At 44.4% G+C, this 22,862-nt stretch overlaps 1 protein-coding gene across 1 annotated transcript in view; it reads right to left on the bottom strand.

The window, feature by feature from the left end:
* Positions 1–4,603: 4,603 nt before the first annotated feature.
* BANP (BTG3 associated nuclear protein) overlaps positions 4,604–22,862 on the bottom strand; it is a 127,218-nt gene continuing 108,959 nt past the window's right edge. Inside the window, exons 15-18 of the mRNA XM_026042395.1 lie at positions 22,265–22,270; positions 16,833–16,860; positions 8,609–8,752; positions 4,604–5,162 (exon numbers count right to left, since the gene is read on the bottom strand). Coding sequence (XP_025898180.1) covers positions 5,091–5,162; positions 8,609–8,752; positions 16,833–16,860; positions 22,265–22,270 — 250 coding nt within the window. The 3' untranslated portion in view covers positions 4,604–5,090. The remainder of the gene's footprint in view (positions 5,163–8,608; positions 8,753–16,832; positions 16,861–22,264; positions 22,271–22,862) is intronic.

Raw genomic sequence — 22,862 nt, 5'->3', positions numbered from 1 at the left:
CTTTAGGGTCTCAAATACCATTCAGGGACTTGGACAAGAGGATAAATTTCATTTCTGCCCTAGGATTTTCAACTCCCTGTGCGCTCCTTAGAYGTTTTTCATGTTGCTTTACCCTGCCCACAATTCTTCTTCTGAGATAAGCAAGTGGAAGGACATTTGCAGGAGGCTACATGAGCTCCAACAGGGCTACAAGGACCTTCTCTCCAGCTTCTGAAGTGCAGGGCTTGCCCAAAAGCACGTGTCCATATGTCTGACCAGAAGTCGCGCAGACCCCTGGATACATCCCAGATCCAAACACACCAGTGGAATCTCACACTGGGGATTTGACTTTATTTGACGCGYGTGTGCTTGCTAACCAAGTGACAAGCACCTGGTTGAGAAAAATATTTTCTTGGAGCTCCCAGATGGTGTAGGAAGGATTGTGACATGCTCATTTTGAATGCCTGGAAGGTCAAAAATGGCTTTCTAGTTTTATAAAGAGCTATTTTTTAAGTATAATTTTTCAAAATTGACCATCTAATGGCTGAATTGTGAAGGAGAAAAGACTTGCTGTGTTTCCTTGCTAATAYTGGCTACTTACCTGTTCAGAAACATCTTAAAGGTGTAGGAGCAGATCCCCTCTGCACGTTCTGGCAGAGCTGGGCTCTGATTTGCATGGCATGAGGTGTCTGACTGGAGTCAGCAGGGGCAAAGTTGGCAAAGTTGACCTTGTCCATGGGGGCTTTGCAAGGAAGACAGGGGAGCGCAGCTCGGCGGGCTGCAGCTGACTGCAAATACCTTGGCACGAAAGGGACCTTGTAGCAAGAAACCYCTCCATGCACGTGTTAAAGTCTTGCCAGACTGAGTGCGTGTTACTCGCAGATTTGAACTGCAAATAGGTTGCAACAGGGCCATCCAAGTGAGGTAATGGCACAAGCCTCTTTCAACAGCAATAACATGCCCGTAGGGTGGAAGAGTTAGAAAGACAAGATGTGCAGCAGCAGCTGTGGACCAGCTTACGTACTGCAAGTCCATGTGAACCATGCAGTGAAAAGYGCCTTTTCACTAGTTTTTTCTTTCCAGTTTCCAGTTTATTGTCTAAGAGCTGCTTGTTGTCCCTCCAAATGATGAAACGACCCCACTGCAGRCTGGCCTTGCTAGCACTGCTTTGATGTAGATGTCCCGCTAACACTGTCAGACATTGGCAATGGTCAACCGACCACCAGAGCACTCAGAAGAGGACACCAGGGTGCCTGCAGGATGTGCTCTGCTGACTGATGAGTCTTCTGCACCATGGCCTCCTCTCACACCCACACAACACTGTGTGTACAACAGTTTGTAAACATTAGTCTGATGAAGAATGTAATGCTGTGCTTTGTCCACACTGCCAAAGATGATGCAGATTTTCTGAATGTAGGAAACAACTGTCTGCATATGTGAAGTGCAGGCCCACCTTCTTCCCGAAAGCCCTTTCAGACACTTTTCCTCCACCAGCTGCTAACTATGCAGTGTTTTTTTATGAATATGCTGCAAGGCGCCTGCCTTTCTTTTCTCCTGCTGCCAAGAAACTTATGACGGTTTGTTGCTGTAGCATCAAGAGACGTGACAAGAGGATTTATTGAATACTTATCCACTACTTGCTCATTTTTCATGCAAGACTTTCTTAACACAAGTCACAAACTGATATTCCTGTCTTATGCGAAGGAAATCTAAGCTCTACAGTCATCAGCTGGAACAATAACCCGCGATATCTAATTCAGGCTGTGCAGCCCTGATTTCAAAAAGACAGACTGCAATATTTAATAGTGCTGAAAAGACAGAGAGGTTCTCATCTGGAAAGACATTTGTCACAGGAACGCTTGGCATACTTGACTTCCAAAGTCAAGCTTAGTTTTTAGATCAGGACCACAGAAACCCTTAAAAATTCAAAAGATAGATGCTGTCTCTTTCCCATGAGCTTTAAGATGAAAAGATCTTAAARGTTATTATAGTGGTACCGTGCTGCATGTGCTGCAGTAACTACAAGCTGGGAATTTTGGAATATGGAGATAAGTGATAAAGTCCTGGTTACAATGAAGCAGYGAGGCCAGCGGGGCCTCAAAAGGCTCTCCCTCACACAGCCTGATTCCCTAAACACCATTACACAAAACAAAATAAAAATTAAGAAAGTATTAGGGTTCTGCAGGTCACAAGATACAGAAACAAACTGCACAGTTGATCCTAGTCTAACCTTACAAGAAACGACCCCCTGAGGGCTCTTGGCCACGTGTTCTCAATTTCTGCCTCTTAAACAAGAGCAGCACAAGGAGAAAAAGACCAGTTACAAGATTACAATGTTAGAGGGTTTACTGAGGGCGGAAAGAGCCTTATTATTATTAAAAAAGGCAGAGGCCATAAATAACAAAAGAAAACACCATGAGAATTGAGTTCTAGCTGACTTGCTAGTCAAACAGCAATCATGGACAAAGCTGCATGACTCGGTGCTAACCTACCTGCATGGAGAGCCAGGCAAAGCCCTCAGCGTCCCTGCAAGATCCTCACTCCTTGCGTTACCTTATAGTATTCTTAGGACTTCTTATTCTTAGGTTGATATATTACTTTTACGGTACTTTCTATATGAACATACTTGATACTTGAACAGAACCACCAAGACTCTTCACAGCTACAAGCATTTCCTGGAAGGGAAATCATTTCCAAGTTAGTCTTGTCAGGAATAACTTATTTGGACAGAACAGGGCCCGCGTTGTCCTAAAAACACATAAAACATTCTTAAGGAGAAGTCATTTCCTCCCTCAACAGGGATATAAATCCTCCGCGGACATAAAATCTACGGAAAGAAAGAAAAACCCTCACACCTGGGGGACACAGAGTCTTAGCATCTGTATTCACAGGAGGGTCTTAGCAAGGAGCACTCCCTTACCTACTTAGTGCAATTGATCTGTATGCTCTCCTTTCCACACAGGTGCAGATTTCTTTTTCCTGAGAACTAGGGAATGCTACTGCCCTGCTTGGTGCACAGCTACGGTGGCTTTTGGCAGAAGGGACTTGCATATGCAGCAGCCTCATGGCTATGGGAAACCTCTCTCGAAAGCAACTTTTTTCTCGTATGCTTCATCTTGTCCTTGAGCTGCAAAATGCAAGGAGAACAGAATTCACAGTTGCACCCTTGCACAGAGAGACAGAAACCCTATAATTTAACTGTGTGTGCTCTACCTGAAAGCAGAAGATGCTCAAGCCCTGGAAGTTGAGTTGGGCAGGATTAAAACAAGGACAGCAAGGGCATTGAGGCCAGTATCAGCGCAGCAAGTGGCAGGTGGTAGCATGAGCTTTGCCCTCCCGGCTTCCTCACTGTCATTTCCAAGTGATAAATTATTATTAAACAACTATGCTAAAATATACAGGACTTGCTTTATTTTTAGGCTTCCATTTGGATGCCAAGCCGTTTAAACTTCAGCCAGCTTGGGAAACACTATTAAAAAAGAAATTGAAGAGTAGCCAAATTCTTCGCCTGTTGCGAACATTATATTCAACAACTAGTGGCTCGGCTTGCATCATACTTAGGCACCATAAATAATGTAAACACATACTTCTCTTTAGGTTTAGCATAATAATTACCAGGGAGAGCATTTCAAGACATCGTGTATGTTTAGCCCTCTCTTTTAGAAAGGATGCTACCCTCAATAAAGCACATAGCATTTGTGGCTACATCCCATTCATTAATACATTAAATGTATAATGAATCGTATATTAGCACTAACCTCACTTATTCATCTGGGGAAAATAAAAAAAATAAAAAAAAAAAAAAAGGAAACAGTCCCTATCCCAATAAACTCCATGCTTTTCCAAACCGTGCACTATTAAGATAAACAGCTTACAGCAAAAAATCTATCCTTTCCACTCAAGCTTAGCAAACACAAAAGAAAGGTAGCTTTGTTTAAATCAACATTTTCCCTTGAATTTCTGTGCAGAGAGGATCTCACCTTGCTGCTGCAGGCTGGATGGTTAGGACAGGTTTTGCAGCCCAGGTTTCTAAGGCTGAGTCCCAAACTGGGGCATTGCCCCAGGGGGCTGGAGGTAGGAAGCTCTAGGAGGCAGAGAGCTCATGAGAATCCTTCCAAGTTCTTACAAATGGCTTCACAAATTCAGTGGATAGAATGAGACCTGCAAATTCCCAAGCTTAGAAGGGTATATCTCATGAGTTTCACGTTTGCATCATTTCATCACAGATGAAATTGAGTTAATAACATGATCTAAGATTGATATCTTCCTTATAGACTTAATCTTGCTTCTCAGTTTGACAGCAGCAGAGCTTGCCAGCTAACAACTGTCTTTAAATATTTCAGAACTACAGAACAGACTGTATTCATTCCTAAGGCAGACAGCAACTTAGAGCTGCACTATTCATAAATACACATTTATTTTTTCTCATTAGAAATGCATAATTACAGCATTTAAAAGCATTTTCCCCTAGAAAAGTATTTAAGCAACAGTACAAACAAAATTGTTAGTCCTTTGCAAATACATTTTTTTTCRTTACACTGAACAGAAAACACCAGCAAAAGGCTAATACTTGCAGTTATGGGATTTTTTTAATATTTTCCTTTTTTTTGTTATAAACACCATAGCAAATAAAAAAGCTGTTTTAACAGTGAAAAATATTTGAGCTCTTSATTTTCTCTATGTGGTAAAGCCAGTATTGCAAGCAGCAATACACTTCATAAGGTATCTACAGACATTCAAATGGTGTATTTCACAGAAGAAATGACAGGATGAACATTAATTTAGTCTTACTGTTCTGATTAATTAGATTTCTTTGCCTCCTTCAGGAAGGATTTCTTCCTCTTTAAATATACCTAAGGGCCAGCCACGTATTTTCCAAGGCCGGGTTCTGCTGTCCAGTGATGTAGTTCCAGCTGAAGTAAATGGGTCTGGTGAGGACTAGGTGCATAAGAGCAGACACCTCCTCCGAGCCCTGACATCGAGAGGGGATGCCCAAGGTGTGACCATGAGGCTGGGAGGTGTTGCTGTTCTCCTGGTGCTGCACGAGGGCTACAGCTTCCCACCGTGGTTCGCTGGCAGCGCGGTTGACACAGCTTTCCGCAGTTCCTGGTTTATTGAATTTGGATGGCTCCGTGCTCTATCTGCATCTCTGGCTGGATTGCTGATTGGAGGGCATCAGTGCCCTAGGAAAGGAAAAAGGAAATCAGTGTGTTCAGGCAAAAGTGCTTCTCAGCAATGTAACCAAGGGAAGGAGGACAGATTGACCATGTGAAAGCTCCTCTATGCACCAGCGCAAGCTCTGCTTGGAGGCCAGGCCCACGACAGAGCTGAAATAAGAGTCACAGAGGCAGCAGAAACGACCACAGGGACAGAGCAGCTCCCAAACCCAGAGCAATTATGCAGCCTACCACGCTTCAGACTGGAAAAGGGAAGGATGAAGAGCAATCATGGCAAGGAACTAAATGCTCATAGGCTGCCTGTGTAGCCCATAGACAGTGGCAGCTCCCAGGGATAACGAGAAAGGAGCTCAACAGCATCAGAGAGGAAGAGCCCATCAAGGGCTACCACCTACATAGACAGCGTGTCCCTACGGGACAGAACTATTGTAGGCAGCGAGGGTGACATTATCTATTTGCCCTGTTTTTGCACTGATTCCCAYGGGCGTAGGATGCTGCTGGCCCTCCAGAGTCCTCCTCTGCTCTGGGGAGGACAAGAAGAAGCCACCACAGCAGCTTCAGAAGCATCGCTCGTTTTTCTCACAGGAAAGTCTTCACGGAGCCCTCGTTCTCCTCACTCGCCAAGCAAAACAAGTTGTCCATGAAAGAATATGAAGAAACACAACTGATTTAGACTTTAAAAGGAAGTCTCACTAAAGATGGAATTGTCACATAGCAGGAGCCAGAGGAAGCTCCAGAAGACAGGACATTTTTTAAACAGAGAAGTTGGTTGGAGTAAGGAGACTAGATAATCCAATCCCATCTCGAGAGCCGTGTGCTCAGCAGCATTTAGGAGCAGCTGTATTTGCTTAGATAAAGTCCATCATCCTCAATAACCCTTCCCCTGACAGTGGCCAATATCACAAGCAGAGATGGATCATAAGAAAAGGGCAGGAATTTAATGATATTTTCCTATACACTCCCACAGATTCCAGAGCTCTGCCCTTGATGGATTTTTTATCCATAAATTCATCAAATTGTTGCTTAACACAAAGCCCTGGATACAGAAGCATTTCTGTAGAAACACTTYTTTTATGAAATACAATCCTACTTGAAGCCCTGTATTTTATGCTCGGTCTAGTACTGATACTTGCTAAACCACAAAGAAACAAGGATGGAAACCCACCTACCTATACTATCCTTCAAGGTTTCCTATACAGCTTGCTTACTCAAATATAAATTCTGGAAGGTTCAAAATCGCAGAGCTCTCCTCCTAAATAAAGGTTTTACTGTGCAATTATTCCACATCATTTCATTGTTTTGCTGCCAGTAACTGCGAAGAGCTATGGTATCTTTTCCTTGCAATTTTATAGGGAATCTGGCGTATTTTTACATACACAATAAATCAGTGCCAATGTGGAGAATAATTCACACAGATTGTTTAGTTTGACAGCAGCTGAGTCCCAAAGTGACCACCAAAGGTGCTTGTTTCCCTCCAATGGTGAAAAACTTTCCTCCAAGATTCAGACCAGCAGCCTGTCCAAAGGACAGCCTTAGCTTTGCAATTATGGTTTTTCCCAATGCTAACCAAATTTAACACTCATACACGAACTCTGAGTACAGAATAAATCCAAATATACTTTGCAATCATGACGTTTTGTATTTCCAAATTCTGCAAGTTGCTGTAAGTGACTACTACTATCATGGCATGCAAAGAAGCTAACTAAACCTAGACCTCAAATTCACATCTCATTTCATCTCATTCAAACGTGCATTTTCTGCCTGCAAAATAATACCAGTATATTAATAGATGGTGCTTTGATATGTGGTTTAGGGGCCCTAGGAAATTGTTACAATCCTAGCTATTAATACTTGTGTCTAAAATTATTTGCAAATATTCCTGAGGGATTCTAGGGTACTAGAATCAGTCCAGGTGCATAATAACAAATGCCACTTTAATAAGCTTTATAACTGGAAATCATTGACAGCATCTCAGTATATGATAACAGGTATAGAGGTTGCTCTCACTGGCAGGGATACACACTTAAAACTTCTCCCTTTAGGCACGAGATCTTTCTGACATGATGCAGGACTGCTCCATAATTTCAGYCAAAAAAGCTATGGGTTATCTGTACATCTTGCAGTAATTCAAGTATTAGTTGGCGTCTCCATTTCATCCACAGGCCCTTAGTTTTTCTTTGCGTAAATGGAAGAAATATTTATGGCAAACCTATTTTTAGTGTTGTCTATTTTCCTTTTCATATTCTTCTTATTTCACATTCCTTTTCAGTTTCTCTTCAGCTTTGTATAAATCTCTGTGGTTAACCACAATATTAAAACCTAACACGGTGCAAAGTGTCTCTGAAGGAAAAAGTAACCCCTTTGGTGGCTGCCAATGGAGTGGGAGGCCGGTGCCTGTTTATAACTGAATTCAGTAACCAACTGCTTGTCAGATCTGGCAGCCAAAACAGGAGGACAATTTTATAGCCATAGTTCAAACCATGGTTCGTTTGCCAGGAAGATTACTTCGTTTGGGCAGGTTGCATGTGTTTTCTTCACACTTCTTGTTTAGCTTCTAAACACTTCTTAGCTTTGTATATACCTCTTCTTTAGCTTCAACCCACCTGCAGACTAACCTGCCCACGGAAGGAGCACAGAGCGCTTTGGTTTTGTGCCCAGCAGCTCTGCACTGGATTCCTTTGATTTCTTAGGTGATACATTGGACAAAAACAGGTCTTGAGATCGTCTGCTGAGGTTTCCATAAAAGAAACTCCTTCTAGCTAGCAAGTGGTATCTTCGATTTTACTACAATTTGGCATCCTCCAAAAGTCAGTTCGCTACAGTCTGGTTCATGGAAGGACATGGAACCTTCCTCAGGAAAACCTGCCACGAGCCACAGCTTCCTGCTCATGTGAAACGAGTCTGAATTCACTCCAAATCCAGCCACTTTTAAGCTTCCCCAAGCAGCCCGAGAGTCTTCTACACTCAGATATAGGAAYGTAGAAAAATAAATAAATAAATAAATCGAACCTCCATCTTCACTGAGAGGATAAAGCATTCACTGTTAGCCTGGGAAACCCAGGCTGTTGATCAAAATTAATGGAAAAATGCTGCCAGAAAGGGAGTAAGAGAAACCTCGGTTTGAAAAATATTTTTGGGTAGTTTCCAAGCAAGATTTTCTCCCTGTCCTTTCAATGTGGTTCTCATCCTTCAAGGATGCAGAAAAACAATGATGACCAAAATAACTATTCTCTGGGGGTATTGAGCAATAAGTTAAAAGCAGGAATAGTCAAAGACCACATATACCTATAACCAAACGATGTTTCTTATTACAGATGATGTTTTTGTCATTCAGGGGCAGGATCACTGACTCGTTGGGGCTGCAGTGTTTGTCGGCAGACATGCAGTTCCTCTGACAGGCATTTCCATCAGTTTAAGCACAAAGAAGTGACGTTAGAAACAAGGATACGTACTGCGTTCGTGGCGGAGTGGTCTGTCACTGGGGCCAGCTGCACGTACTGCACTTGGATGTCACTCCCTTGGAGCGGGGATCCGTCAACACCCCCCGACGCCGGTTCCGCAGAYGCAACCGCGATGAGCTGGGCGCCCTGCAGCACCTGCAGGCAAAGCAAGGGGAGAGCATCTTGTAAGCACAACGCCTTATGAAAGAGTTAACTCGAAACAGATGTAAAGCCAAAGATGATTAAAAGGTACACAACAAAACCTGCCTATCAGGAACGGTGACTTTAAATCGTGCTACGCATACGGAAAGCTTCTCGTACCAGATGCTTGCTGCATTTTGCTTATGAGATCCGACTTCTTTCCACCCCTTTCTGAAAGGGTTAACAAGCCACGTACCTGGAACCRTTTAACTCCCCTATGATTCCCTAATACAAACCAGCACTGCACTCTACACGCATCAGCGCTAGCAAAGGAACAAATCATCCTGGAGGCCGAGGCTAAATATGTCAGTTTTAATATGTTTTTTTACCTTTTAATATCATCTGTTAGTACATAGACTGTTCTAATAGGTAATAACAGTTAGTACACTAATTCCCCAGTCTAATTATTAGAAGTGTTTTCTTAGAGCACATCCAATTCCCTCTAGGTCGAACGTGAATTATCCCAGTAATGCAAGGAGAAGCAAGGCAGGGATGCTTAAAAGCTCTGGTGGGAGAGGAAACGGAGCCTTCCCAGTCCTATAGCTCTGCCTGCAGCTCAGACCTCGCTCCGGGGCAGCAGAGCACAGGATGCAGCTGCTCCTGCTCGGGTTCCTGCCACAGACCCCACCTCTYGCCGAGCTCACAAGGAAAACTTAATCCCACGCAAYTTAATCCCATGTAATTTAATCCCACRCAACTTAATCCCACACAATCTGCTGGGAAGAACCAAGCTGAGCTTTTGCATCTGATCCAGCTTTGCAGGAAGCTGGTTTAGAACTTTTTCGGCTTGATTTTTATGATGGTAGAGAAAGAGACAGAGAAAAAAATGCCTTTGGCTTCTCTCTTGTCGTTCTTGGATGGCCAGGTTCAAGCGCAGAGGGTAGAAGAAAGGAAAATCATTGTTTTTTGTTTASTTTTGCTTGTTTAGGTACTCTGCCACCTCCTTACAAGGAAACGCTGAAAGACGTTTCAAAAGATTTATGATTCTTTTAATGCGTTCCTCAAATCATCACGGCAAGTGCTTTGGTGAACTGTTTACAGCGAGAAAGAGCGGTTTGCAGAGGCCTCCAACAGTGAGTGCCCTCGTGAGAGCCGCGGCCGCGCGCGCTGTTCACCAAGGGAGCTGAACAAGGTTTGTAATTTTGCTAACGATGCAGCCGAGGCGCGTGATAACATCAACAGCACGAACCCTCCGCACCGAACGCTGCCGCTGACTGCTACACATTCACAGACAGAGCCAAGATGCTCCTTCTCACGGCCAAAATCACTCCTGACAACTTATTATCACTGCAACAATGATGTTTCTACTGTATAGGAAGGCATAGGCTTAATAACTACTGCTAATTAAGGTTTAATAACTACTGCTAATTAATGTTTATGGCCATTGACTCTTCTTTCAGATGGGGTAAGAGCACAACACTGTGCACCGTGACTGGCTTCAAGCAAGCAGAGAGCAGTGACTCCATCTATAAAAGAACATCAGAGTGTTCTTGCAATGAGGCTAATCGTAATTTACTTCTTGAAAAGTGAAACACAAATCAAAAGGAGACAAAACAAATTTTCTATTTGCTATTTTATGCTAAATGTGATCAATTCCTCTCAGTGACCTACCTTTGCCAGGCCACCTGCAAGAAACCAAGAGATACTTGGATAAATGTGTCATTTTGCCGTCAAATGGCACTTTCTCTACTGCTTTTTACACAAATGGTGCTTTTCAAATCACCCCTTTGTGCCGGAGAAGCTCTTTGCGCGGGAGCCTTCATTCACGAGGATGCAGCTCGGTGCCGGTTGGCACCGCCGGCGCAGGGACACAGGACGAGACGCCTGATGACACGAGCCCCACGGTGGCACCAAGTCCCTAGGCCGAGACCTGCACCGGGCACCGTCACAAGCCCACGTGGCAACAGCTCCACACGTGACTCCCTGTCCTTCCGTGCGGAGGAACGGGGAGACAAAGCGGAGCCAAACGGCCTCAGGAAGGAGAGACCCGCGGCTCATGCCGTTCTTCCCCCTTTGCCCGCTCCTGTTTGCACAGACCTGGACAGGATCAGTGGCCGCAGCCCGCAGGAAGGGAAGGTGAGCTGACAGAGCAAGACACATCAGCCTCCACCCGCCTCGTGCCAAAATATTTGGGTTCGGTAAATTAGGGGATTTGCTCTAAATTGGATGTTACATGGATATGTTTACAGAAGGAGCTTAGGAGCTGTATCCTGAGTACTTCCCTACCTTTTCTCTACCAATTGCCTGCTTCGTTTTCTTAGTGAACATGGGGCTTGGAAACCCGAGCTTGCTTTTATAGGGAAGCAGTGGAGGAAGCGGTGCAGCGCATGCGGTGCAAAGCCGGAGCAGAAACCCAAGGAGAGGAGCCTTCCACTGCTCCGCTCGCATAAACAAACCAGCTACTGGAGACATGCTGCTCAGCAGCGTGTTTATTTTGGGGGGGTTGGGAAAAATCATTCTTGTACCAATGTATTAATTAGCGAAAGCAAGCACGCGGGATGCTCGGCAGCCGCAAAAAGGCTGATTTTCAAAAGGAAGAAGCATTTCACTTCTTTGGGGCTCGCTTTATCCGCAAGTACATCGTGCCCAGGCTACTTAGAGCATGTTTATGGCACTAGAGAGAAACAAAGCAAGAAAAAGAATCGCTCTGGAGCTTGAAAATTAAAAGCAGAACAATCTAATGCTGAAAAGGCCCTAGCAGGCAGCAGCACTAACGCTTGTCTTGGATTCCTTTAAATGCCGCCTAGCTCATTATTGGGGCATAACTGGCCAGATAAACGAGCCACCGACCAAATGAGAGAATGCAAGAAAAACACAGCAAAATTCCCACTCTTAAATTAAACCATCTGAGATTTAATGAAGATATGAGTGGTGAGTTTGCCTTAATGCCTGCGGAGCCCCGACTTGCACTCGGAGCAGGAGCGGCCTCCCCCTGGGGCCAGGACCGCCGCTCGGCTCCTGAAATCGAGACCCAAGCGGAGGAGAGGGAGGAAAAGTGGAAAATTCTCATCCTGCCCCATCTTTTTTGTTGAAAGGGATTTGGAAGCGAGGCTGTTTCTGCAGCCGCGATGGCCGGGTACATTGTGTTTTATCTGGTGAGCCAAAGCGAGGATCAATCCAAGCTCCGTCCCAGCCCGGAACATTTGATCCCGCTCCACATTCTGAACACCTCCGTGTCAAGCATGACACGATGACCTCCAGAAGGCTAAAGATATCACTAAACTAATCGCATCGTACTCAAAAAATAACGTGATTTATCAAGAATCTCAAGCTTATCCAAGGAGAGAGGAAAATGCAACTGAACGGAAAACGCAACCGAGCTGACATAAAAACAGCAATTAATCACGTTTTCTCTAGATTCTGCCGGGGACTACAATGAATTTATTGTAACTCTGCCTGATCTTAAAAACATGATACAAGTTTTTTTAGGATGAAGATCTATATTCACCCTTTGTAATTGGGACAAACAGTATTTCTTGATGCAACTTTTGTACAGAAAAGGGTCACCCAGGGCTGGAGCAACCGCACGGCTCCCAGTTGGCTGCTTGCTTGACCTCCGGATCACTACTTTAATATCATAATTCACATCTACCATTGACTTTAAAATAAAGGAATTGTACYGAAAACCCTAAACAATCTGCCCTTTTCTTCCCCATTTCCCTGGGCCTCTCCAGCACTCTGCTTACCCAGCCCAAGCCACAAGCAGAACTCAAGTTGATGTTCAAATAGGAACAATTCTACAAGCGATTCACCTAAAAATGATCAATCAGACAAAAAAGGCGGGGAGGGGAGCATGTTAACTAATTCAGGAGGGTATTTTTTTAAAAAGAAGTACATATTTGGTTACCCAAATTGCCTAACATCCACGTAAAGTGGTTTTTGTCTTGACAGTGACAGGAGCTCCAGCTCTCGCAGAGCTGGATCACACTCTTTACATGACACGATTGCACAATTATTTCCACTGGAAAGAGCTGGAAACAGAGGAGCATGCTGATTKTTTCAGTTCTCTCAGCTTGCAGCTCTAGTCAAGGATACATGGTTTTCCTCACATAGAAAACCTGAAAATGTGAAAACATTTATCAAGGKAAAGAAAAATGGGAATACTTACGGGGAATACCTGTAAGTAGATAATAAATGCGGGATTTCTTCATTCATTCTCATCTCACACAGGGTGAATTCTTGCCAATGAATTTCTACAATTAAATTCTTCCTTTAAATGTTTAGTTATAGTAGAAATTCAAGGAGAATGACACGTTCAGCATGTTCGGTTCTAAAAAGCCCGGTCTGAACTGCTCTATCACATAAGCACCAAGGGCTTAACCAGAGTCTGTCACTTGCTGTAGCCAAAATTGTTGCAATCTACCTTTTTTATGTACTTGAATCCTCAAATCTCCGCCTCAAAGATTCCCATACCACAAGGCGGCCATGAGCTCCCTGGTGAAGGTTATTTGCCTAAGCTAAAACCCAAGCGCACACGAGCAGTGATTCTTCACTGCCTATTCCCAGCACCCTCCAGAATAAGAAAACATTCCCTGACCAATTTCAGAGGAAAACAGAAATGCATTTCTATTAGTTTTGTTTTTTAAGTAGTATTACAAATACCAGAAGGAAAAGTATTTGGTTTGGACTTTTGAAATGTGAACTTTCGGCATCACTTTTGAGTCCAGGACCATGGTCCCTGCTGAAGGCTGGCGGCCGAGCGGTAACGCGATCGCTCTGCATCCTTCCCTCCTGAGGCCGCGGCTTCCATTTAACCACGGTCAGCTGCATTGAAAAGCTCTTATCTGATGGCAGCCGCTCCAAAGTTATTCTGGTGATTTCACAGTCCAATTCCCATAAAACCAGCTCTGGAGCATCAGCCGAGGGGTGGCAGGAGCCAGGCTGCCCTAACCTGCTCCGATGACGCAGGATTCACTGAAAGCCATGGTAACGCTCGCTGCATTTATCTGTTCCATATGGACATAAAGTAAGAGCGCGTACGCTCTGATAATGTGTTATCTCTCCAGGGAAAGGAATTCGCAGTGAACCTGTAATTCTTCAAAACGGAGCTGACAACGCGGACCAAGGACAGCTGCGTATTCCTGCACACTCTCTCCACTGTATTTCAACTTACACAATGAGCATTCTGAGAGAATTACAAGAAACTGTGACAGTTTTAACGACTAAGTTTTATCGTCCAAACTTTTAAAGATAATAACAGCAATCAAGTCCTGGCAGTTGCTCTCGCGGTAAGATAAGGAGCCCAGATGACCCGCGGTGTCGCCGGGAGGATGTGCAGCTTTTCTCCTGCCGGGAGCAGGGAGGAGAGCCCCCCACGCCAGATAACGCTCTGCGCCCGCATCGCTTACGGGAAGCATCCGAAGCAGGAGCCTCTCGACATGCGGCTGCTTTTTAAGGTGCATTTTTACGGCTGGGCTATGTCAGATTTARAACGACTAAGATCACACGAAGATGCGGGAAAAAGGCCAAAAACAGAATGCGTTTTCTACAAAGTAATTACGCATCGTAACTTAATTTTCAAGCTGAATTTGCTGATTTACCATCCRTTGCAATTGCCCTAAATATCATACATTACATGCTGGAGTGCGTAACCCAACGACGTGTTTCACACACAGAGGCCAGAGTACTTCCCAAAATTCACATTACCTGATACCGGACCATTGCACAGGGCACAGGTGTGGCATGCACAGCAGCCCACCGGCATGCAGGGCAGCCTTCCCTAAAATCCCAGGGGCTTTTTTAAAATCCCAGGGGCTTTTTTAAAATCCCAGGGGCTTTTTTAAAATCCCAGGGGCTTTTTTAAAATCCCAGGGGCTTTTTGGAAGGTGGAATCTCCTGCAAATCCGGCAGTCACGAGGCTGGCACAGAGCACCCAGCTCCCACCCCTTCCGCCAACGCTGCCCTCGCCTCCTTGCAGGGCAAGGTTGGGAGATGGAAGTGCCTCTCTTATCCCACCAAACAAGCCACCAACTACTATCGGAATTTTTATTATAGGAAATATAATAGGGAAATAACATTACTTTTCACCTGGCTTTATTAAAAGGCAGGTCAATCATATCTAGTCATGTAGCAAAGGGCGTAAAAATGACCTGCAACTTTCATTACTTTGCTTTTAATTAGACTGCCATTTACATATCACTAATGATTCGCTTTCTTTCACATCTTTGATTAAAAATTCTAAATAGCATTAACCAAATGTGGAAAAAAGCCGGAAAATGCAAGTTGGAAGGCTTACAATTACTCTCTGCAATATATCAATGAGATTATTTTGATTAAGTTTAACATTGGCCACAATCATTTGCTACAGGACTACATTTCTAAACAATCAGAACAGCATGTTGGCAGCATAAATAAAACATATTATCGGTCAAGCTCACAAAAATCCACTAATAGCTATTAACGCAATGCTGACTTACATGAAGCACGCTAACATCCTTGTGTTCTATATCAATTACCTCCTAAGCATTTTCCACAAACTGGACTTATTTACTGAATTAAAAGTGTACCCAACATAACAGTCTCTGCCTACCCGGGCCACATCACAATATAAAAGTAACTGATGCCAAAGAAAAGATTTGGCTTTTCTTTGCCACTTGCCAAAAAGTCCATTTGCCACTTGAACAGGATACCAGATGTGGACAAAAGAGGGGAAAAACGGGGTTCTGAAAGACCCAATGGTTACCAAGGGACTACTGAAGTTGGAGTCTCTGAATCAAATATCATCTTTGCACTTGACATCACCCAAAATCAAGCCGAGCCACCCTTATGTTCTCAAATACTGTAGCACGGTACAGCACAGCACAGAAAATAACACTGCAAACACTTTATAACGTTAAAGGAACATATTGGGATGCTAAAGGGAATATATTACCTGTTATTAAAAATAAAGGTGTGTTTATGTTTGAGCTAAACTAACTGGAAATGTGTGTATAGAAGGGATTCACTGCTCTCGCAGGCTGCAACATCATGCTGAAGTTAATGATGTAGGGCATAAAGCCTCACTTGGAATTGCTCCTTATTCCAGCGACAACTCGCACCTAAATTTGCTATTTATTTACCACATAAAATATGGTAATACGAAAATAAATTCAGCATATACAGGTCTAACATATAACTGCTCACAGAGAGAGGAACTCTCCCTGCTGCGTATTTCTAAGTGTGCTGAATTGAACCATGCAAAATGTGACCTTAAATCTGTCAAAACTTCATTAACTTACACCCCCACAGAGCTATAGAACTGTGAACTCCTCCTTTAAATTCCCCAAACAAAAAGCCACGAAACCCGAATGTGACTTCAGCTCTACCAAGTGTGGAAAAGTGAAAAGAATAATTTCCAAGCACGTTTTTATCAGCGGCGTAATTTCTTCGCATAACAAATAATAAACCATCTCGTCTGCTTTTCCTCAGAGTATAGAGGCTACAGCACAGCTTGGCGTGGTAACGTCTGTATCCCCTGCACAAACAGCTGGAGAAATATATGGAGCTCAAAAGAGGGCAGTTTATTATGCTGTATAATACAGACTGTCCCAAAATGCCCAGCTCTGGCTATGGTGGTTGCAATGAGCTACATAACTGGTGGCAACTCGGGGCTTAGTGTATTTAAACCTTCTGCATCTCCACAAGCAGAACTGGGTGCTCACCAGGTTAAGAGCATCCTGCCCAAACCCCTCTGGCAAAGGTTGGGTTTTTACCTGGAGCATCTCTCCCTGCCCTGGTCGGTGGCTGCAGGTTTATGTGACAAGTGCGGGCTCTGCAAAGCCCTCAGAGAAGGTGCTGGGTGCTGAAGAGGGAGGGTAATCAATGTAATTAAAACTTTATCTTCCAGCTATTACCATGGCTGAAAGGGATTCGAAGTTAATTGCTAGGAAATCGTAGCTTAAAATCAAGCTTTTTATCATGAGATCTGAATACAGCGCGATTATGTGAATTGTTGCACAGCAGTCCATGTTCACATCAGTGAGGTTTTGGGTTTCTATGTTTATATTTAATTTGATTTTTTAATTTAGGGACAAACACCTCAAAACAAATCACCAACCTGCCCTGAAAGCGCAACTCCAAATGAGCTGTGCGTGTGCACAATTAATCTCCAATTAATCAGCAATTGCTAATTGCCCTGGGCTGCCCGGCTCCCGCTCGCTGCTCTCCTGGTCTGCGTGGCCACATACGGACCTGTGGCTGCAGCCAGATGATAAATCCACACAGAATTATTTCATATACCTCCAGCACATTGTAGCAAAAAAAGGGGAAAAAATAAAAGAAACAGAAACCTATAGCCAAGCACTTCAGCTCCGTTCAGCGCTCTATGTTCTGTTACAGCTTGCAAAACGTTTTCAGTTAATTCAGACTAAAAATGGCAAAGAATGGCACATCTACACTGCTGCGAAAAACAGACCGGCTTTTGGTGAGCAACAAGTACAGTCAAATCGACGGAAGAGCTTCCAAAAGAAAGATTTTTCAAGAGCAGACAATTAAATCTGTTTATACAATAATTCATTATTTTGAGAAAGACTAAAGAAGCTCTTGGCCGATTTTTTTTTTTTCCGAACAGAATGTTATTTTTGGGTTCCCTCAACGTGAAGCCGCCGTTGCCGAGTGCAAAAGCTGGAGGAGCGGGTGGGACACGAGCGGGCCGGACTCGCTCCGGCCGCCCCACGCGCCTAAGGGTTATCTGGGACAATAATAAACTGGGAGTCACCCGGCATCTGGCTGGTGGGAAACTTTTTGTTGTGACATAACGGAGCCAAGAGGGAAGGGGAGCTCGGATGCGTTACGGTTTTATGTGACATAGTCCCTGCTAGGCTGATAAATGTAAATAGAGCTTTAGATGTCACCCGGTGGGTCACATTCTCCAGCCGCAGATTCCTGCCGGGATTAGCGGCGCTGCAAATGGAAGGGGAAGATAAAGGCTGCGGGACGTTGCGTTAAGGCAAATATATCCCGGGTGATTCTGCAGGGCTGGTTAGCCCAGCACATCGTGCAGGGAGCTGCAATCCTTGGGTAACATCCGCAGCCAGATCCGGGATCTCGGCTGCGACTCCACTGAAACAGCGGAGCCGATCCCTGCCGATCCCGTGGGATCGCTCCCATCTGCTGTGACGCTGCAAGCAATCAAACCCCGGTTATCAATTCTCCCTGACAGCAGGGATTTCGCTTTGATTCCTCCAGCAAGCAAAGACATTTGGGGGAAACGGCGAGTTTACATCACAACTGGCAGCAAGTTTTTTTTTCTTCTAAATACTGGCCAAACAGCGTCCCAACGTTTGGCTTTTGTTGCTAGGGGAACAAAACACTGCTCCTACCTTGCCCTGCAGGCTCGGGCGACGCTGCACAGAGAGGGATGGCAAAAAAGAAAGGAAAATAATTAAAAAAAAGCCCCTGCGACAGTGGCATAAGCCACCTTCCGTGCACAGAGGCCCAGAACAGCTGCAGGATTGCAATTCCCAGGAAAAAGTCCGAGGAAAAGAAAGCCGATATGGTGCCTTAGATGGAAGGGGATGTCAGCAGCTCGGTTTGTGTGAAGCACAATCAAAGGACGTGACAACTTCAAAAATAAAAAAGACATGAAGGGCATCAGAAATTATGCTAGGAGCAATCCCAGGCAGAACTTAACTAGGCCTGAATTATAAATCAAAAGCATGAGAAGCTTGTGAGTAAGTCTGGGTCACTAAAATTTAGATAATACAGCAGCACTTCCGCAAGTTACCTGAATTGCACTAAGAGGAGCTTATACAAACTTGCACAAAATTGCCACTTTAGCCTAAAGTCAAGAAAAAATCCCCAGCCAAAGTGGGATCTTGACAGGAGTCAAACAACTGATGCAAACACTGGTTTCAGTAACAGGAACGGGGCTGAACGGAGCTGCCTCATCCCGATTTGCGCAGATGGGAAAGGGGAGCTGCAACCCACAAGTCTCCGGTGGCTGTCACTTTTACTTGTGCTTTTCTACCCAAAACTCGAGCAAAACCAGGAGGACAGAGAGCTGTAAGAGAGCCAGACACGCCGAGTTCAATTTGCATCACGATAGGTTATAAATTTGTAAGAGAATGAGCTCTCCAGAACCATAACGGTTAAAGAAACCGGCACTCGGAGATAAAACTGGATAAAAATTTCACGAAATTATAACTAATTGCTAATTAAGCGTAGCCTTCAACACACTATGTTTTGAATTAAAACTGCATCAGCGGAGCTGTTAAGAAAAGAAGTGTTAATCCTGGCGAGGTGATGGCAGGAGGATGGAGAGCGGCTTTTGGGGCGCCCGTCACGGGTCCGGCCTCGGAATCGTTTCCTTCTGCTCCAGACGTGCCTGAAATCTGGAGGTTTCGGAACAAAACGCAGGAATTGCAAGTTTAAAGCTTTAGAAGTGGAGGGTCTGAAGGTTTCAATTTCTCTGCTGACACTATTCACCCCCACATTAAAAAGACATATATATATATATAGAGAGAAAGAGAGAGAGAGAGAGAGAGAGAGAGAGAGAGAGAGAGAGACAAAGAATTTAGGTTATAAAGAGATATAAAACTCTTAACGCGCCGACCACTCAATGCAGAACAGAGGATGAAAATACCTTGACTTCCCACATACCTCTTCATAGGGGAACAGGAGGCCAGTGATTTCTTTTTTTTTTTTTTAGAACTTAAAAGATTTAAATCCTAAAAGATTTTTAAAATTTAGTTTTTTTAGATTTTAAAGATTTAAAAACAGTGACAAATACCCAATCGTATCTCTAACCTTGGCTGTCATCTCCTAGCAAATGCTGACGAAAAAAGAATCCAARATAATAGAAGCTTCTTCTACTTCATTTAAAGAAATTATTACCACTGGCAAAGTTAACTGTCGCAGTAAACAGCTCAGTATGTTCCAATAGCGGCCAAAAATATAGGCGTCTCTAATCGTACGCTATAAGCCACATATCATCTTATGCCTCATGTCAGAAACGTTTTCAGACACTAGTTCTCGAGCGACACAATTACAAAAATGATGGATTTCTTTCATTAAAATGGACCCTCTTACTTGGTTATTTTTAAAGCCGTCATCTTCCCATCACGAGTGGCCAGGATGCTGGGGAGAAGCTGGGGGGAAAAATGCTTTTTTTTTTTTTTTCCCTAATTCCAAGTCATAAAATGCAAACTGACCCTGAGAGACTCCCCCTCGAAGCTGTGTACTTATGCTATGGTAAAGTACAATGATACTTTCCCAATTATGTAAATGAAATCTTGGTTCCCGAATTAATTTCCTTCTCTATTTATTTTTCTCAAATTGGAGGCAATAACCTGACATTTAAGATTCATACGAATTCCTAAGAGCATGAAGTGCCAGTGACATTTCAGATTGAGAAAACAAGTAAAATCATCTTTCTGGGAGTGATTTTCAAAAAGAAAAAAAAAAAGGAAGAAAAAATCTTAAGCTTCCTTACATTGAGCTATGCGGGGAGGCATGCGGTGCTTGGAGAAATTTCCACAAAGACACAAATACGGAGGCTAATAACCCAAAACGGGCAGCTTGGAGTCTAAGCCCRGGGAGAGCAGGGGCCGTTTTTGCCCCCTTTCGCTCCCAGATCAAATCACTCCAATGACATTAGGGAATGTGCACGCAAATAATCCTTAAAGTCGCCTTGTTTTCAGCGGGAAAAACACCCGGCAGCGGCGCCGAGTGCTTTTCCCCCCGGGGAATTAAACCTCAACCATATGTGCGCGTCGGGGCAAGTTTATTCTTCGAGAACAAACCCCCGCCGGGCTGGGGAGCCCGGCCGAGTTTGGTGCCCAGACGGCCCCGTCGCCGCCCGCTGCGGGTGCCTGGGGGTGACAAGGGGACACGGGGCCGCGTGTCCCACCCGGCCGTGGGGCTGGACCCATCTCTGGGTCTGCTCTGCTACCAGCTGAGCCCCGGGCAGCCCAAGCCCCCGGCTCGCGGCAGCGTTTCCATTCACGCTCAACCTTCCAAACACCGTTTGCATTTTTATAAATACATTTTTGAACAACTTTCAATTTTTTTTCTTTTTTTTTTCTGGGGAAAGGGGAGAAAAGGGAGAGGAATATGGAGTGTGAATTTGAAGCAGACTTCAATGAAAGCTCTGGACCCCAAACTATTGTTTTCTTAGAGCACACATCTGGTTTTCCCCAGCACGCTGCCAGTTTTGCAACGCAGTTTAATACCCAGCTGGGATAATGTAAAACTAGCATACAACCTAAAATAAATGCTAGGAGCACATTCTTCTGCTCCGTAATACTTGTATGCATTAAGTTCGACTTGACTAACATTTTACCCACATACCGAAAAGTTTGTCTCAATGAAGGGGGAAGGAGGAGGGGGAAATCGCGCCCAAAGCTGCTCGGTGCCTGTGTGTGGCCGCGCAACCGCAAGCTGCAACGTGAGCTCACGGGAGCAGCATAAAATCGCGCTTTTAAAGGTTAAAATTGCCTAGTTTTACAACCCAAACACAAGCTCTTAAAGCAAAGACATCTCAAATGAGGTTTTCTCGTAACGTGGGGAAGGAACTGAAATACCAGAGGTCTGCAGAACGTCCCGGCGCCCATGACCATCTTTTCCCTGACTAGCGTGGAACTTTCTTCTGCTCATTCTGCGGGAAATAGAAACATGCCCGGTAGCAAAACTGTAATTTTTAGGAAGGAAAACTGTAATTTTTATCACAGCGCACAGGGGAAACTGCTGAACAAAGGAAGGCAAATTTACAGAATTCTCTCGTATTAAAAAAAAAAAAAAAAAATCTTCTTTTGGCAACTTTGATGGCCAAAACATCAACCAGAAACCGTGCAGTGTGAAAACCAAAAACGTGGTAACGTTGTCCTCCAGGTCAGCACGACACAAGCACTGCAGCGAGCTGAATCTGAAAGCAAAAGCAGTGGAGAGGAATCACAATAAAAAGTATTATTTCTTCGGGTCCATTATCAATTGAACCATTTTAACTTAAAATATCCGATTTTTATTCGCACGATACCTTCACATCCTACAGCCTGGATTTGACTGTTCTCTATAAGAACACTGGCTGTTCTTATAGAGATGAATAGAGCCTTAAAATGGATTCAGTGTTTTAGAAAAGCAAAGCATTTGGACTTGATAAAATCTGGTCCTGATACAAATTACAGTACTTACAGACCAGATTTGCAGCTCTCACGTGGCTTCGGAGACTGCCTTGGGAATGCAAAATGCCAAGACGCTATTAATATAAAGATTCCATATAGCATGTGGTCATAAAAAGCTTTTCTTTTTTTCCCCCCCTCCGTATCTGATGCAGAATATGCTCCATTTTGGTGAAAAATTCAACACACTGGACTGAAGCAACGTGCTTAAGAGAAGCACCCTGGGTGACCCTGCTGCACGGGCCCTTCCTGCACCTTCCTTCCTTGCACCTACTCCAAGTAGCAAGGGCAGACGCGGGCCCTCCGTTCCCAGCTGCTAAGAGAGGTCTGGAAATATCCCCCCTTACATTTATAATTTCTTTCCCAAAGACACGGTGCTCTTTGCAACACATTCTCCTGCCGTATTCCAAAGCTTCCCTCCAGGAAAAACCTCCGGCTGTATTTTGCTATAATCCCTGCAGCCCRTAAAGTGCAAGGAAAGTGCACGGCGCTGGGGAAGTTGTCTCGTGACCCGCGGCGGCTCCAGGGCTGGTGTCTGGGGTTGCTTTTTGGGGTAAGAAGGGAGGCAGGGAGGTTCCCTAAACCTTTTATTTTTTTCCCCTGGAAAAGGCGGAAGGGGGGAACAGGCTCCCAAAAAGCAGCAGCGGCTGCAGGAGCCCCCCGGSGGGCTGTGCTTTTACTCGCCCCCGGACACACACACGGTGTTTTTCCCACAGTCGGAGTTAGGAATTGGACTGCACAAAGCACATTAAAAACACTGCRTAGTAAACGCACGGTAGAGCCGATAAGGAGCGAAGCGTCACTGGGAAAGATTTATTTTAAAATGCCTTCCACTGGCAACCARAGGCAGATGAAAAAAATCTGCCACAATTACCCCTCCTAGCACCGAAGATGGATCCGAAGTGGGAAATAAGTCTATACCCCCGATATCGGGGAAACCACTGTGCATAATACAGCAGGAGCAGCCCGGC

This window comes from Nothoprocta perdicaria, unplaced genomic scaffold, assembly GCF_003342845.1.
Source record: "Nothoprocta perdicaria isolate Ctin4 unplaced genomic scaffold, notPer1 scaffold_30, whole genome shotgun sequence".
In the NCBI taxonomy this organism is placed as follows: Eukaryota; Metazoa; Chordata; class Aves; order Tinamiformes; family Tinamidae; genus Nothoprocta; species Nothoprocta perdicaria.
Note: the sequence above shows the minus strand (reverse complement) of the source record. Positions and strands in the feature narration are given on the sequence as shown.